Source organism: Acanthochromis polyacanthus, chromosome 15 (assembly GCF_021347895.1).
Source record: "Acanthochromis polyacanthus isolate Apoly-LR-REF ecotype Palm Island chromosome 15, KAUST_Apoly_ChrSc, whole genome shotgun sequence".
Lineage (NCBI taxonomy): Eukaryota > Metazoa > Chordata > Actinopteri > Pomacentridae > Acanthochromis > Acanthochromis polyacanthus.
In genome coordinates this window covers 15,336,824-15,354,866 of record NC_067127.1, presented here as the reverse complement: position 1 = coordinate 15,354,866, position 18,043 = coordinate 15,336,824, and the positions used below count along the sequence as shown (strand labels likewise).

Sequence of the window (18,043 nt, the reverse complement as noted above, 5' to 3'; positions counted from 1 at the left end):
GCAAATCCAAAGCTTTAAATGAAACTGCAGTTTATTGTCAAGCTTTTGGCACAATTTAATTTTTCAGGCATCCATATAATACAGTAAAATTGTGGACTAACTGAAGGCTTGCTGTGGTAGGAGATGCAATAATTTTGGAAAATGGCATAAATGCTGCGTAGTGTCTGAACTAAATAAATGCCTGCATGTTCATTAACACCCTTATGGTTAGAAAGAGCTGGTATTGTTTCTTGTAAAGGAGTGTATATCTCAGATCAGACATCCTGAGTGCAGTTGTGTGTCTGTTTTGTGGTGTTGTGCGTGAGCATGGGCTTCTGCCAATAGCAGTGCTGCTGTGGCATCGTGGAATGAGCAGCCGTCTGCCTACCTCGTCCTAACTCTGTCACATTACCCTCGCCTCAGGCCTCATGGCTGTGACCCAGATATCACAGATGTCCATCCTGCGCCTCAGCAAGCTGCCACACCTTACCCTGGCAGCAGACCCCTGACCCCTTCCACGTCCTTGTTCTTAGACCGAGAACTCCAAGAGGCCTTCCAGGAATGTGAAGAGCAAATGGCGTCACTGGGCATACTCACTCCCACAGAGCCCCCCAGCACAATGCCTGAGACGGTTAATGATGCTGGGAAGACAACTGGGGAAGTGATGGTTAATAAATCCAGTGAGTCATCGTCACCGCCTCCAATCGTAGTCCAGCAAGGACGTAGCAACGGGGCCCATGGAAACAGGAATACAGATGGAAACAGTGAGGCAGCAAACAGTCAGAAGGACACAGTTGTGTTTAGTTTCAGGAATTACATATTGGGCAGTGAGAGTAATAGTGGAGCAGCAGAGATGGAGAGTGAAATTACAGCAACTCAGAGCCTGGATAAATGTTTAGAGATTAAGACAGAAAAAGAAACAGATATAGATGAACAGACGGAAACACCTCCGCATCTACAATTAGAAGCAGCAGCAGATTCAGTTGAAGACCCTGCGAAACATGCTGTGTTCAGTGAGCAGAGTGATGATTTAAGAGAGGAACATGCTGATTCTAATGCAGTTACTGAGGAAAAAGCACTCTAGACTGTGAAAGAGTGAAAGGCATAAAATTAATGACAGAGACAGCTAGCACAACGAAAGAAAATTATAGTGATGAGCCTTATATTGTTTCTGTAGTTGAAACAAAGACAGATAATTCAGCTGAGGAAACATCAGAGTCTAGCACTCATTTAAAGGATAAAGCTACATTATCAGAGTTGCAGCCAGAAGCACAGGCAGGAACAGACAAGTGCATTGAAGAGTCAGATGCAGAAAAACAGACGAGTTCAGCAAGTGACAAACAGGCTGGGCAGAACAAAGAAGCAAAGAAAAGGAAAAACAGGAAAAAGAAAAAGATGGAGAAGAGCACAGGGTATGAACAGAAAGCAAAGACAGTAGTACAGTCTGAAAATGAAGCACAGGATGCTGTCAATTGCACAGATTCCCCTGAAAATGTAGTATCAGTGTCAGAGGCAGACGTTCAGACTGCAATTTGTGGGGAACAGCCTGATAATAGGTTTGATTATAAGCAGCAGCTGAGTCCTGAGGGAAAACTCTTATCCAGCCCCCCGCTATCATCCTCTCATAGCCGGGAGGATCATCTTACTGCATCAGCCTGTTCACCTGCTTCCACTGAGGCTCTTTCGCCGAGGCCCTATCAGTCAGATAACCACAACCATATGGACATCCGAAGCAACATGAATCACAGCTCCAATGACAACCCACAGAGGGAGCAACAAGTAACCAGAGGTGAAGCCAGTAACCAAAATACACCCATGACACATGTCCAAACTGCAGCTATCAACCCAGCTGCCTCGAGTTATAAGAGATCAGATGTACAAACACAGGCGGCTACAGTTTCAGAAGCAAAAATACTCACACAGGAGAATCAGAACCCACTCTCCAACAGCCAAACGTGTGTGGGAGAGAGTTGCGTGGAGAGTGCCCTTGAAGTGGTGGTAACTGCGTTGCCACTGACAACACCCACATTGCCAGAAGTGATAGAAAGCAAGGGAGAGGGAGAAAGCGTGAGGAGTGATTTACTGGGGAGAGTAGCTACTGTAGCAGTTGCAGAGAGTGAGGAAGGAGAAGGAGAAACAGCAGTGAGAGGAACAGAAGAGTGCCTCGGCTCTGCAGACGGAGAGGGAGACAAACTCGTGGACAGCCCTCCTCAGCTCTCACTAATCTGTTCACAGGGAAAATGCTCACTTGCATTCTCAGCCAAAGAGGGACAGGCTGCATCTGAGGAAAGCTGCAGCAGCAAAATGCCACACAACTCGGCCGAGACTGAAATTAAGGGACAGAGGGAGACGGCCGTTCGTAGTTCAGACACAGAGATCTCGCCAGCTGAAGAGGGAGGCGCGGAAAAGGAGGTACCCCAGTTAGAAGCCTTCATCAATACCTCTCCCGTTGGACTGCTCACCGGTTCTGACTGTCAGGATCACAGAGCTGCGGGATCGGCGAGAGTAGGAGAGAGAGGAGGAGGAGGAGGTGAGGAGGTGGGAGAGAAAGGAGGGCTGGCTAGAGAGCACAGTTCATTCAGCCAGCCAGAAGGCTCTGCTAGTGGGGTGTCATCAGCCGAGACTGAAACGTGTCCGCCCACCGATGTTGCCGAGTCACAGCTGAAGTCACAGAGCTGGAGTGAGCCGATTGCTACCATCACCGAGAGCATCTGCACTGAACAGGAGCGTCTCTTTCACCCCTGCCAGGAGCACCGTGGCGCAGCAATTTCACCTCTCCCCTCTCACGTTGAACAGAGCTCCAGCAATACTAATGGAGTGGTGAGGTCTGATCTCAAGCAGAATTTGATTTTGGAGGAAGCACTGTCTTCGGGACTCACTTATGAGGAGTCATCCATCACAGAGACAAACTCCGGCCAAGTCTTCCTGCCTTTAGTCTCACCTCAGCCTTTGACTACTTCGCAACAAATCCCAGACAAGCAACAAGCAAGCAGCAATCAACAGGTCCAGCCTAGTAGCACAACAGAAGTGACAGCAGCCGAAAGTGCAGCGACCTTCCAAGTCCAAGTCTGTACCCAGAGCAACAGTGGTAGCCCTGCTATGTCTGGAGAGGGTGTGTGTTTACGTGGCAGCAGTGGAGGTAACAACAGAGTTCACTTTGCCGACAATGTGGATCTCATCAGCATGTCAGTGTCGACTTTGGACTGCGCCTCTTTGCCTCCATTGACTGTTCACGAGAGTTTGCATCATCCTGTTGTTGAGGTCAGCTACACCTTCCCAGATTTTCTCTGCTCAAAAAAGCCAGAAATCCCCACAATACCAGCTCCTACTAAGGATGAAGCAGCAATACAGAGGTCAGCTGACTATCCAAAGCCACAGAAGCATGTCCGGTTCAAGAAAGGAGATGTGGAGACTAAAGATACCAAGGAGAACATTACCGTAGCTCGCTCAGGTAATGACAACATGGAGACAGACTCTGCAGATTTACAGTCGGTTACTGAGGCTTCGTTAAAACAGCTTGTATGTCCTACTGAGAAGAATCAGACCGCTGATGAAGCAGGAAAAGCTGTTTCTGAGTCTGATCATCTAAGAGTGGAGCAGGTGACAGTAAATGTGACAGAGCAAGAAGAGGTGGAAGAAAAGAAAGGTGCAGTATGTTTGTCAAAGGAAGAAGAGATTAAGAAGTTACAAGCTGAATCTATAGCCTCTATTAAGACTGACCAGCCTTTAGCAAGTGATGTTACTGTCTCTGAAGAAAAAGAAGTTAAAGAGCATCCTGTTTCCTCAAGTTTTGTGCTTCCAGCGGACGATGTTACCTGCGAGCCATTAAGTGATGTCTCCACCGAACCCCCTGTCGAGCAGCTTCATGCTGATCTAAGCTGTAGCTCAAAGTGTGACGATGTGACCTTGACCTGTGCAGCCTCTCTTCAGACGACAGCAAGTGATCCCAGTTATCAGACTCCCACCCAATTAGTTGAAACACCTCTCAGTGGACTTGCTAACACAGATCTCATAAAGGCTAGTGATCGGCCTAATGCCACAACTGACTCTGCTGATCTGACTAAGGATGAATCAGTGACTTCAGAAGCGACAGCCTCTTTCCCGTCGAGTCCTGTTGTTGGACAACGTGCCAGTAATCCTACTTTTGTGCTGCAACCTCCTGGCCCAATGTTGAGTCACTTGGAGTTCATTACTGACTGTGATATATTTCTTCCTGAGCAGACAGATGGTGATGGTGACAGCATCGACGTCTCCAGAGGGGTGGATGGGAATAAGAGCAGGGAAATGACCCAAACGTCTTCAGCACAGGATCCGGAGTACAGTGACGTCATTGTTAACACAGATGAACTTTATTCATACCGGGTGGATAGAAACGATGCTACAGAGTCTGCTGCTGAACTTGAGAGTTTTGGTACCAATGATGTAAATATCCAGTTTTCACAAGAGGAAAACTTGCCTCGTCCCACCGAACCTTCTGGTGCAGTTGGTGCACAGGCAAAGGGTGAATCTGATAATATAATTTCTCTCACTCACACAGAGCCAGAATCAATTGAACCTGTTATTTGTGCAGCATCCATTAGGGATGACCTCATAAATGTCAGCTGCTCACTCGGCCCTGATCTGCCTACCGATGAGACTTATGATGAAATTAAACAAGACAATATGAAAGAAAAACAAAAAATGGGAGATCAGACCTCCGCATTGTTTGAAGAGAAAAAGAAACATGTTGAAGAAGCAACAGTGGACAATCAGAAGGAAGCAGCGGACAACAGTGAACTGCAGACAGGAAAGACAGGCACAACACCAACACAGAGTAATGGACCAGATAAAGAGGCTGTAGAGGAAATTGGAGCCCCGCAGCCACCACATAAGCATAAAGTACAAAAGACTGAGTCACCATTAGGGGATATAAAGAAGGAAGAAGAAAGGAGGAGGGGTTTTGCATCTAAAAGCGAGCCAGAAAGTTGTTCCTTATCTCCCAGCAGATCTTTAGGGTCATCTGAGGACATGCTACACGCTGAGGTAGAATCTAGTAGCGAACCTCAGGCTGTTTATGACCAGACTTTGTGCCAAACTCTAACAGCAACACTGGAATGCAGCTCTTACACCGACACTGCACCAGATTTGTGTGCAGCTCTTGGCCAATCACAGTCCACACCAGATCCAAACTGTTTTGCGCAGCAACAAGAGCAACAGCAACAGAGTCTGGGATCCAGACGTCCCACAGAGGAACTGTCAGGTGTCTGTCTACAGGGGGGAGAAACGACCGAACATACAGGAGTAAAAAGGGCAGCAGAGGAAGGAGGCGACTCTGTTGGGGATTTGCGTCAATCAGGAAGCAAGGATAAGTTGACAGGTGATAATGGCAGTGGCAATGAAGGCACAGTAGTTCAGGAGAAAGGCGAGGGACTGCAAGCTTTAGTAGTTGATGGGGTACATGTGCCGTCTCACCTTGCTAGTGATTTAAATGAGAGTGGAAGGAGTGCTGAGAAAAATGCCTCAGCCGACACAGGAACGGCAATAGATTGCCCTCATGTAGGTGAGACGAGAGAGGGGATAGATGGGAGTAAAAGCCCTGGTTCAGTGGTAGGTGGGTCAGATACAGATTTAATGCCAGACACTGAATTTATGAGTGATCTGGAAGGAAAAGGTCAGCAAAAAAGCAATCTATCAGCTGCCTGTCAAGATCAATATAGAAAACCTGAGGTGTCAAAGAGCACTGCTGCATCTGTTGAGCCAGCTTCACAGCGACATGAGATTTCACCTGTCCCCATTTCTGTTTCATCAAAGGTCAGCACAGATAGCTATGACATTCAAACAGACATTATTCCAAGCTCAAACCAGACTGAAGAAATTCCTACAAAGTTATTCAGCACTCTGCCGGATCCTGCTGGGCAACTGGAAACTGTGGAAAAGGATTTCAGTGCTGCAACGACTGTGAAAAGCAACAGCAGTGAAACCGGGGAGTGTGAAATTCAGGATACAGTGTGCAGGCCTCTAGAGCTCCAAGGCTCCAATAAAACTTCAGCCACACAAAGCAGCTCAGTAGTACAAACACCCATAAAAGGCCCCGATGTAGAGGAGATCACAAAAGAAGATAAAGCTGCTTTGGATGAAGAGAAAGTTAGCAGCCAGGAGGAGAAAGAACAAAGTGAGATAAAAGTAATAGACAATGAAGCAATAGAAAAGCAGGGGGTTGTAAATTTAACTGGGAGCGCTAAAGACAGTGGGTCAGAATCAATGAAAGTGTCAGGCTACTTTCAAAGTGAGGTGTCACACAGCAGCACAGAGATGGTTCACTCAGAGGGGAGCGTTGGATTTTCTAAGGCAGCAGAAAGTGACAGTGATATAAAAGAGAAAATGACTGCTGATATTACCGTAGCTCCATCTGACCCCCTTGTAGCCCCTACCCAGTCAGAAAAACCCACTGAGCAGGTGTCAGATTCAAAGCCCGAGGATGATATTATAGTACACCCCACTGTTGCTGCTTCTCATTGTGAAGAAAAATCACTCGAAATACATCCTGCCTGCGCTTCTCCTGTTGAACAAGTGTCAGGGAGTCCTCCCACTGGACTAACAGCCCAGGAGCCAGAGACAAGCTGGATAAAAGCACTAAAAGAAGCTGCTTCCCTCTCTCAGAGGGAGCAAGTGAACACAGTGGATGCCTCAAGGTAAACACGTGTGTGTGTGTGTTGTATATGCGTGTGTGTAAGAACCAGAGATTAGAGGATAAAAAATATGTTAAAGGTCACAAGAGGTCGTGATGCCCCCTCACCCTTAATGCGTGCATGTTAGCGTGCTGTCACATATCATCTGCTCTAGTACATCACAAAGAGAAAGGATGAAAAGAATTTTGATTTAATTCATATTTATATTCCCCTGAGTTGTAAACCTGTGATGTTCAGTCTGTTACCATAGATTTCTGTCTTTTTTTTTTTTTTTCAACTTAGCATTCCAGTAACACCATGTTTAGGCCTTGTTTGGACTGATATTGCGGAGAGCAGTGTGACAATGAATATGAATGAGGAGGTAAACACAGAGCTGCACTTTGTATTAGCTTGAGCTCGGGTCAGATGACTGTGCCTGTTGAAGCCTAATGGAAGTAATGCAGTCCTTTATATTCAAAGGGTGACATCAGCTGTGACATCGTGCCTGGTCTCCAGTGCAAGAATGAGCCTTTTCTCGTGCAAAACCTACTGCTCAACACAATATAACAACACAAACATACCGAGAGAACTTGTGCATACACTCCACCCTCTTACAAGGACACATGCCCTCACACAAAACACTTGTGATTTGTCAGTCATTCCTTGAGCATGTGCTGTAAACTAAACAACAAATCCCCCAACACCCTCTTCTTGTATTGTTTTTTTCCAGACCCCTCCCATCTCTGGAGTCTCCTCAACTGGAGTTTCTGACTCCAACTGAGGAGGTAGCTGCTCCTCTGAGACAAGAGGAGATCCCACCACCAGAGCAAGCAGCAGAGAAGACAACAGAGATCCAATGTCTCCTGAAGAAGCCAACTGACCTTCCTGAACCTCTAAAAAAGACAACAGATCCTCCAGAGCCAACAAAACAGACAGCAGAACTTTACAAACCAACACAGAGCATAAAAGCAGAGTTTGCAGAAGAACCCAAAAACGGAGAGCTCCCAGAACCAGCCAAGAAAGAAGAGGAGCCTCCAGATGAGTTTCCAGAAGAAAAGAAGCCAGTAACTTCTCTGGAGGAAGCAGCTGAGATCTTCACACCAACAAAAATACCAGAGCAGATCCCAGAACCAGTGAAAAATGAGGTAGAATTTCTAGAGCCGGCAAAGGATGAGGAACCAGAACCAGCAACAGAGACCATTCAACCAGAGCAGGAGCTGATCAGTGAGCTGACAGAGGAACAAGTGGAAAAACCAGTAGAGATCCCACCTGTGGAGACATTTACAGTCCCAGCTGAGAAAACCACAGTGACAGAAACAATCCAAGAGCCTGCTGAGGAGCTACAAGACAGTGGGTAAGTGCCTTTAAACAACCAAAAGACTGATGCACAATCCACGACGATGAGTTTTTTGAGTATCTTTACATCTCATAATGACATGTCTATTCTCTTATTACTTTTGTTGTTTAATGAACATGACAAATCACTTTTTACTGTGTGTTTCATATAGCCTGCACTATGAATTTATGTCTACGGTTTCCAGTAAAAGTCTGCTTTACATGTCTGAGTAAACCGCAAAGTAATGTTTCCCTAGATGGCTGCAACCAGCAGACTGTTTTTTGGGTTTAAACAAAATGTGTCCTTATAATCCCTAATTTGCTAATATCTGAAGTTTTGTTTGGTTATTAGTTGATTTTCCAACAGGGAGCCCCATATCAGGATAATTTTGGACCAGATACGTTTTCTGAAAGTTCTCATAACTTTTTCTTTGTCATGTAAGCGATGCCGTAGAGACATTTTATTGCAGCTAACCGATGTGTAAAATGGGGATTCTCAGGGGAACATGTGCTTTACAGCTTAGCAGCTCACACACTGCCCTGCCTGTCACACATTTGAAATGGATTTCCATGCGCCCGGAGAGTCCCGTTGGTGGCTTTGTTTGGCTTTCAGACACTCAGAGGGCGTCTGCTAGGTTGTTTCTGTCTGCAGCGGTTTAACAGTGTCTGACTGGACGAATGAGCTGGAGTCTCACAGATCCGCACTGGTTGATGTGACGGCAGCGAAACCCTTCATGCTGTGAAAATTTCTGACTGAGTTAAATATACACAGTAAAGCAGTGTGTTGTTGAGTCGACCTCGATGCTGGCATTCAGTATTTATTCAAGCGTTTTAACAGCTCCAGCATGACTAACTTCCCACATAGTTTATTGTTTTACTCAAAAAAATCACCTATCCATAGTGCATTTAAGGAGGTTATGAAGGCACTGTGTTGGATTTATTGTTTGATTTGTCTCTTTTGGTATATTTAAAATAACTCAAATCATTACAGATTATTTATTTTTATTTTTGCCTCCTTGTTATCTTCATTTTTTGTCACTTTCTCCCGCTGCATGCCGAGGAGCCATCCCACATACCGGAGTAGCACTTGCTGCCTGTGAGTCTCAACACTTGTCCCATCACTGCTGTTGGAGACACAGCGCTTTGTTCAGATTTGGAAAGAGGAAGAGTGACAGTGATATTTCCCTTTGGTTTCATCAAAAGATAAAGTTACACTTGCATACATGTGGCAGACACAGAAATGTGTCTGCATGGCCGATGACATGTGTGTGTGAGTGTGTGTGCATGTGTTTTTTTCCTCCGCCCCCAGAGGCTGTCCTAGCTGTCAGTCCTGCTCAGTCTGTGCGGCTTTGTGAACTGAAGCCTGTAGTGGGAGGAATTTGGGCAGGCACTCAGCCCCACTGAAGTCATTTGCACAGACCAGACAGAGTGGAACAAAAGCCAGGGTTCAGAGAAACACTCGAGCATGTGCTGCGGTGTGGAGTGTGTATGACAGAGTCAGTCACAGACAGAGGAGAGGCGCACTGGGACGTACAGTCAGTGGCTTTGCTGTCATTTCCATCTGAAGTCATTTCCATCGCTTGCTGTAGTTACCTCTGATGTTGTGCGATGGATTTATCCGCAGCTGAAATCTGGGTGAGTTGACAGAAAGTTGTTGTCGTGCTTCTCTGTCTGTGTGTGCGTCTACAGTAAGTGTTTGTGTTTAAATCCCACCAGGTGGATGCAGCAGATGGTTTGTAGGTAACTAGCGCTAATTACGCCCTGCCTCTGCTGACCTCACCAGATGGGTGGAGGGAAGGGACAAATGGAAAGACGAAGGAACTGATAGTAGGCTTCTCTGGAACTAAGTTGCGAAATGAACAACAATGTACCTCCTCCCATTTATAGGAAACTTTTACAGGTTACAGCATGTTGTGCTGCCTTCTCTGACTGGCAGGAAACTTCCTCAGTAGTTGTCAAGATAATGATTAACTCCTGTCTCTGAGTTTTCCAAAGCTCTGGTCAGAATGACAGACGTTTAACATAAGCATGCAAGCTAATGAATGTTTTTGAATCTTCCAGGAAACATAAAGGGCCGCTGACTGTTTTGCTCACATATGGCATAAAAGTGGATTGTAGTATGTAGGATCTTTCTCATCCTCGTTTTTGGAGTGAAAAGGAGCCCACATTGTACTGTAAATAGACTAGTTGCCATGGTGATTTTAGGTTCACTTTCCTTTTGCCGGCACAAGTGAAGAGCATAAACTCGTGTCAGTCATTTATTGAAGCACACAAACCTGCTTGTGAATAGTGTTTTATCTCAATAGTGGCAGAGCAGAATTCAGTGATTTATGAAGTATGTATTTGCAATATATACATATAGTGTGTTCTTGAATGTGGAGGGTGTGTGTGTGTGTGTGTGTGTGTGTGTGTGTGTGTGTGTGTGTGTGTGTGTGTGTGTGTGTGTGTGTGTGTGTGTGAGAGAGAGAGAGAACGGTATGAGCTAGCTGTTGGCTTCTGGACAGAAATGGTCCTCCCATTATTACAGCATTAAAAGACATGTTTCTCTGTACATTCAGCTGGTTTTATTTACAGATCTCTGTGAAACACTCTGCTTCTACTTGAATCCAGCTGTTTCATGTAGGTGGTATGAATTTTGTGTGCGTATGGCTTGAGTAAAGCACACGGAAAGCAGCTTCAGTCCTAATTTGTCGAAGTGGAGGTTAGAGAATGAAGTGTCTTCTCTGTTTCTGCTTTGAACTAACTGAGGTGTTCACTTCACACAGGTGAATTAGGAACAATAAAAACAGTGTTGGACAGCTTCCAGGTGCTAATGCCAACAGTAAAACTAAAGTGATGTGAAACTGTTGGAGGTCTTGCCGTAACAGAGCACATGTGCTCCATCTAATTTGTAACATTCATGCTGTTTAAGACAGAAAGCTTCTGCTACTTCTTGTACATCATTTCTGGAGGCCGCACTTTAGTTGGAAGTCTCCAGCAGCTAACCAGAGTGAGTCAGCTGACATTATCTCTGGAAAAACGTCACTGAATTAGGAAATAGTTGAATCTCGTAAATAGAATAATTTTATTTTCTTTCAATTATCTCTTCTCAATTAGATTTGATAACTGACTTTATTTAGATTTTTTTTCTATCTGCCCCAAAACTGTTTTTGTCCGTCTCTGGTGACAGCAGCAAGTCCTATGACAGTTTGTTCAAACTATGTTGTGACTTGGTTGTTTCTATTTCCAGGCAGCATGTGCCAAGTTGGCCACAGACGCTGACACATGTATAGCTTTGGCCTGCGGGTGTAAGTTTCTGACTATGGATTTGTAAATAGGGCAGTGGAGCCAAATAAAAAAATCATATATGAAATTTGAGGATGTTTCCTCTTGTATGCAACCGTCCTGCACCAGTTTGAAAATTCAGTGCTTTTATAATGGAGCGATTGAACCACATCAGTGTTCAAATGTTAACCTGGACTTGCTACGGCCATAAGAAAAGCACACACGCTCATTAAATGCTATTAAGTTCTGACTTTACTGGAGAAAGCTGGCGAGTAACTGGGCAGTGTTTCAGTCTGAAATGAGCTGGAGGAGACATTAGTGCAGCTCAGCAGACGGTTGACTTGATGCCTGAGTATATATGCTTTGGTTGATGGAGGCATTGTGAAGCTCTATTTTGCAGAAGAGGCTACTGGGATATTTTTAGAGCTAAACAGGAGGCATGCCCCAAGTGGGGAACAGCTGCATGGGCGTCCATCGCATTGCCTGTCAGATTAGAGTTCCTACCACTCCTGATAAGACGGGCCTGGATCAGGGCCAAATCCACTCCACCAGGTGGCCAATGATGACAGAGCCAGACTGCCTCAAACAGGCTACTTCAGTGCAGAGGGCAAGTAGAACAAGCATGGACTGCCATGAAAGGGGACTGATGAGTGGAGTGACACTTTCATGTGATTTAAATGACAAAGCGTTCTTAGGATGGTTGGAGTGAGCCTTTTATTTTTCAAGTCACTGCTAGGTTTAGGTCACAGCGCCGAGCAGAGTGTTCCGTCTTACTCTGCTTTCAGGTAAGTTCACTTCATGGATCATTTGTACAGGAATTTAGTGGAATGCGGACTCCAAATCGGCATCAGTGGACTAAGTGTTTTGGTCTGTGTGTTGATGTTTTGTGTCCCCTCCCCTGCAGGCCCTCCCTCGCTGAGCAGGCACAGAGAGGTCACCCTGTCCATCCCGCCTCTCCCCCACCTCCTACCTTTGACCACCACATCCTGCCCGCCCTGCCTTCTCACCTCCAAGATACTTCAGAGATCCCTACTCTTTCTTCCACCCCTCCGGAGAGAGACACCTCTGAAGCTCTACCGACCCCACCTGCATCCCCCAGCCTTCCTCCTCCAGTTTCTGCATCCCCTCCTGCACCTCCTACTCACCCCTGTGAGGACCTTCACCCTGCTCCTGCACCCTGCCCTGTCCCTATAAGGTATGAACATGTTCCTCAATCCGCTCATGAGGTCATTTATTATTTCAAGGTAAAGTTTATTATCATGAACTCAACAAAACCTGATGTGAATTTTTGTCCTTTAGTTAGACCTTGCAATAGATTTGTCCTGTACTGACATCAGCCACCTTAACCCGCCTCCTGAGAAGTAGCTTGTCCTTATCCTTTCAGCTGCACAGTTCAAGTCAAATTACAGCATTAGATTGACATCTGGCACACTGAACTGTCTTGTTGATCCTGATTTCCTAGAGCTCAACAAGAGGAATTTGCACGATTTCCTGATCCCAACTTAAAGGAAAATGGTCACATTTTAGGGAAGATGCATTTTCTGTTGCTTGCTGAGAGTAAAATGTGAAGATTTAAGATTATTTTCACATTCAAACAGCAGACGGTTGCCCTTTATGGGATTTTGAAGCAGATACATTTGGATATACATGTTATAATTGATTCATGTCGCTAATGTTTGATCCCTAACATTGATAACTTGCAGCATTTTTGCAATTCTATGATAGTATAACACACTATCAAGCTTGATCTTGATTTAAATGTTATTTAAATTCTTATATATATATATGTATATCTGTAAACTTTTCCAGCTTAAAAGAACAATCATATCTCACCATACAGACTTAAATAAGGGTAGCAGCTAAATGTCCAACTATCTGTCTACATCTTTAAGTGTTGAACTGTTTTTTACCCCCATAGGTGCAGTATCTCCTCACATTAAAAAATAGTACAGCTCATATTTCACATAAAAAAGACATAATGTCACTTTGTACATGTGTTAATTAGTTGGCTTTGGTGATGCGGGTAGGTGAAATCTGTTGCTTCCCTCCAGTCTTGGGGCTAAGTTTCAGTGCACCCTAAACTCTGTATAGTTTTTTTTTTTTTGCTATTAAAATAATCTCTTCCTGCTCTAAATAGCTCAGTTGTAATTCTGCATGGTTGCTTTCTTTAAATTATGAAAGTGTATGAAGTCCCTGTCTCTATTTCTGCTCACCCCTCCCCACTCTCTGTAGAACTACTTTGTGCTACACAATGACAAGTTGTAATATTAAAGTAATTCAGCAACACATGTTCAAACCAGAAACCAAGTCTGAGGAGGAATAATTATACAAAAAGTTCCATTATGCTGTCTCTTTAGGTTTGTTATAAAACTTTGACTGTCTGAATCTGTGTTTTTGAAGGTGGAAATGATCAGTTAGGGTGCTGACAGCTGATTTTGCTCATGATATGTCTTCTAGGATATAAAAAACAACATATGATAACAAGGTAAAAACCTGATTTTTGCTGTCATGTTTACCATGAAAGTGGCATCACTCTTATCTAATGTTCAGCAAGACTTCGTTTAAGTGTATTTGCTTGAAAACGAACTGTTATTCTAAATAACTGTGTAATATAACTCTTGTCAGTGCTGGCCATACATAGATAAAATATATACAGAATTATTGCACTTTTCTAAGTGAAATCTTAAGCTAATTTTGTCTGCTATGTCTTATTACCACCCTCGCAAATTACAGTATGGCACTGCAATGCACGCCTACCACATGAGCTCAAAGGAAACAGGATTTGCTAATGTGAACTTAGCGGTTGTGGAAACTTAAATGCATACTGTGTAATTGTGGCTTGTTAATGGCGAACATAGCAAAAGGACTAAATGTGTATACATAGATATTTTAAACACACTGCGCCTTTTCACCGTTGCACAATCTGCCCCATCATAACCACTTGACGTATTATGGCTCGGTTCTTCCCATAGTGATCACTCACAGCTGCTGCTTCAAACCAGGACACCGAGATTTTCATTTCATGCTGATTGCATTTAAATGATGATCATTATTTCACAATCAGCAAAGTTTCCCCACTGAAAGCACCAAACATTCCTCCGCAGTCCCTTTTGGGTTTGCAATTTATTCCATAGAGTTTATTTTATTAGAGGGAATGACTCAGCCGCTTTCACAGTGCAGCTTTATTTACAACCAGCAGAGGGTGGTTTTTCCTTTGCACAGTCCATCCTCATGTTTTATTGCCAGCCTGCGTCTGCACTCTGCTGTCTGACTGCTGCAGTCACCTGAAGCACACATGAATGAACACAGACAGATACTCCCGCTCAGTATGAACCAGTGTGCAGATGGATAAAGACACAATCAGATGTTTTCTGCGTGGATATATACATTTTTTTCAGGATAATGTCAACTGTGTTCCTGTCTCGCTTTATAAACACACCCCTCTCTCTGAAAAGTGACATTTTTGAGACTTCCAGGCTGGTATAGTGTCGTTACATTATTTATGACATCTGACAGGCTTGCTAGATAGCACTGGAGAGGAGCAGAGAACCAGCCAAGCAACGTGGACGGAATATTCTGATTAGACATTAGAGATCGTCCTGTTTGCCCAAAGGCTCACAATATCTGTGCCAACATATGTGTAGGTCTGTACTTTGCTTTGAGTCTATTACATTAGTTCATGTGCAATACAAAACACACTCAAATATACATTATTTGATGCAATACAGTAGGAATGTGTCAGTCCCTGTAGTGACTTAGCAGCTCCTTCAGAGCTTCTCGACGTTTATTATTTGGCTCAAAGGCATATTAGCTGGACAAATGCTTTGCCTACACAAGGACTTGAACGTCTCTCTTCCGATTATTTTCCAATTTGGTGTTTAAAATGTCACAAAATGATGAAAAATGTTGTCACTGTTTTCCAAAGATAGCGTCATCAAATGTTTTGTTTTGTCCTCAACCTAAAACATATGAAGTTTACTGTCATATAGGATTAAAGAAACCAGAAAATAATTAAACATCAGAAGCTTAAGTCAGAGAATTTAGATTTTATTTTCTAACAATTGCTCAAACTGATTAATTCATTCTCAAAATAGTTGGTGATTAATAGTTGACATGTAAACAGCTACATTCACTGTGACACAATGAAAATGTTAGTAATCTAAAAACACTCATGTTAATGTTCTTTTTTTTCCCCCTCTGAATGATTCATTGAGTTGCATGAGTAATAATTGCATCCTTCGCTGATAAAAAACAAAGCAGCCTGCCTTTTCTTACCAAATAATCATTCAAAATAATTAATCTGTCAGTACTCCCACACGTTTTATACACATGCTTTGTGTTGTGAAGACAGTCCCCGGCAGCGAAACAGTGAGGATTGCTTTGATTTATTTGTTTTCCTGGATTCCCCTGAAAACGCTAAAACCAATCTTCTCCTGCTGCCACATTAGAATAATTTGCAAATATTCTAATGGTCCTCACATTTTCTAGTCAAGACTGTAGAGAAGGCCTCATAAAGGAACTTCATTTGAGAGATAATGGTATTTATACTCCTCATATACTTATATATTCATGACAAATGTGTTCTCACCATTATTGTGGATGTCCAAGCCTTCATTTCTTTCTTTTTGAGGTGCCCTGATTACTCCCCTGCTCTATCATTTAATTTGCTAAACCACAAAGACAGAACGCCACTGACTCTCAACCTATGTTTTAACGAGACGTACGGTAACTGCAGACTCAGGAAATCTTCCCCATTAGTGATTGCGGATGAGAGCAATGCAGCCTTTTCTTGGCATAGAAAAATTAAAGCCCTTATCCTGTCCGGTCAGCAGTTCTTCAGAAGGAGGATTAGAGGCGCACATCAGCAATCAGTGTCATCATCTGAAACCAGGATTCCCCAAAACATACGTTTCATTGTGTTCAAGAACACATAAAAATGCATTTATTTCCATCTCACTGTGTATGTGAGCAATTTTACTCACAACAACAAACATCAATCCTCTATATTTACAGTTAGTGTCCCACTTTGTCACAACTGTGTCACCAGTGATGTTTCGCTGATTATAGCAGCATTTTTATGTTGCACTGCATGTATATTTCTGTTTATATATATTCGCTTTACAGACATGGTGATCTGATCTGATACACTGTCACTGTGTATTTTTATTGGTTTTTGTGTTATCACATACTTACTCAGTGCCTGTAATTTGCTGTAGGGGAGAGTACCCTGTTTGTGGTCTTTTCTTTTCTAGCTCGTGGTTGTTTGGGTAATCTTGTTTCTTTGACTTTTCTGTGACAATTTAAGGGCCATATTGTTTGTTTGCATTGCTTGCTTTGAGTCTGTGCAAGTTTGCAAGACTGAACACGAGATTTCGGTGCACATATTAGCTTGAACTGCGTGTGCAATCAGAATTTTTTCCTTTTTGCATCGTGTTAAATTTCGTTGATAAATTTCCAGCATCTGAAATTCCAGCCCCAAATTCACACTAATCATATTTAAACGCGGTGTGTTATACAACTAAACTCTGCTTCAGAAGTACAAAGAGGTTATATTTCTGCTGCTATGCTCATAAGTAAAAGCAATTTTCAACCCATACTCCCTAAAACACCAAGTATTCTGCGCCTTCACAGTCAAACGATATACTATTACCTTTAAACCCTCGAGCAGATTATGGATCGCGATGACCCTGATTCTCCTTCAGTTCTATTTCTGAGTTATGAATCTTTCAGAAAAAACTGCCACAACCATATCTTCCAGTGCATGAGTTTGTTGAATTTTTTATTTCTGCGTTTTCTGCAGCTGAAGCCAAAGTACACGGCCACACTCTTATAGCTGCAACAAAGAGAGGATGTTTATGTCAGCCATTCAGTAGAGCAGGAACATGTACTTCATACATGTATTTCTGCCCTAGATACATGTGAACTTGTATGGGGGAAGGGGTCTGTATGGACGTAGGAATCAATATTTTTGCTTTAACAGGGGTCTCTGTTGGGAGTTGGGAGTGGGCAGTGATTTTTTTTTTTACTTGTCCCCTCAGGTCTTGAAACATCGACCAACAACCCATTTGAGACCAGAATCCCATCAATGTTCATCAGTTAATGGACTTTATGTTTACATGCAAACGCACCCCTTTTTCAAATGTGGTGTTAGGTTTGTACATGAACACCAGATTTTGTGTTTTGCAGAGTTCTTTGAGTCATTTTCTGCCCTGACAGGCACAGATACGACACCTGAAACCTCAATACGGCAACTTTGTGCGACTACAAGTCCTGCAGGCTCGAGTTTTTGTACTGAGCCCTCAATTCTTGACTTTCCCATGAGTGCACAATGGATTTATTCTTCTCATATTTCCAAAGTGTCTCTTTCCCATTGCCTTGACAATCAATGGGAAAATTGTTGAACCTGTTTCTGCTCTTGTTTCTGCCCCGCAGGACATATTCTATGTGTCTTTCACACGCAGATGACTAAAAAAAGAGAAACTGGAAGACATGGCTAGACTTTACGGTCTTTAATGCAGATGAAGGTTTGGAGAGAGTGGCAGTAAATTAGATCAGTGGCCCAGCCTGCTGCCAGGACTCATCACAGAGACAGTTTAGCATAACATTTAGATGCTCATATGTCAGGAAGCATAGATCTTTGTTCTTGAGCAAAGAATATATATGGTAAAGCAAGGGGGAGATATCTGTAATCTCAGCTCTTTCAGTTTCCTTCTTTTCTTTCTGTAATGCCTTTTTTGTTCACATGTGCTGTTACGGAATTGCTGGTGGACTGGCTTGAATGAAAGAGAATAAAATAGGGTCACAGTTGAATAACACAC

The 18,043-nt window shown here is 43.4% G+C and overlaps 1 protein-coding gene across 1 annotated transcript; it reads left to right on the top strand.

Annotated features, from left to right (window-relative positions):
* The first annotated feature begins 2,010 nt into the window (after positions 1–2,010).
* On the top strand, positions 2,011–18,040 carry LOC127537626 (microtubule-associated protein 1A-like). Its single transcript, XM_051960427.1, has 4 exons — positions 2,011–6,650; positions 7,357–7,980; positions 12,130–12,420; positions 17,264–18,040. The coding sequence occupies exons 1-4, from the start codon at positions 2,284–2,286 to the stop codon at positions 17,268–17,270; spliced, it is 5,289 nt and encodes a 1,762-aa protein (XP_051816387.1). The 5' UTR covers positions 2,011–2,283; the 3' UTR covers positions 17,271–18,040.
* The last annotated feature ends 3 nt before the right edge of the window (positions 18,041–18,043 follow it).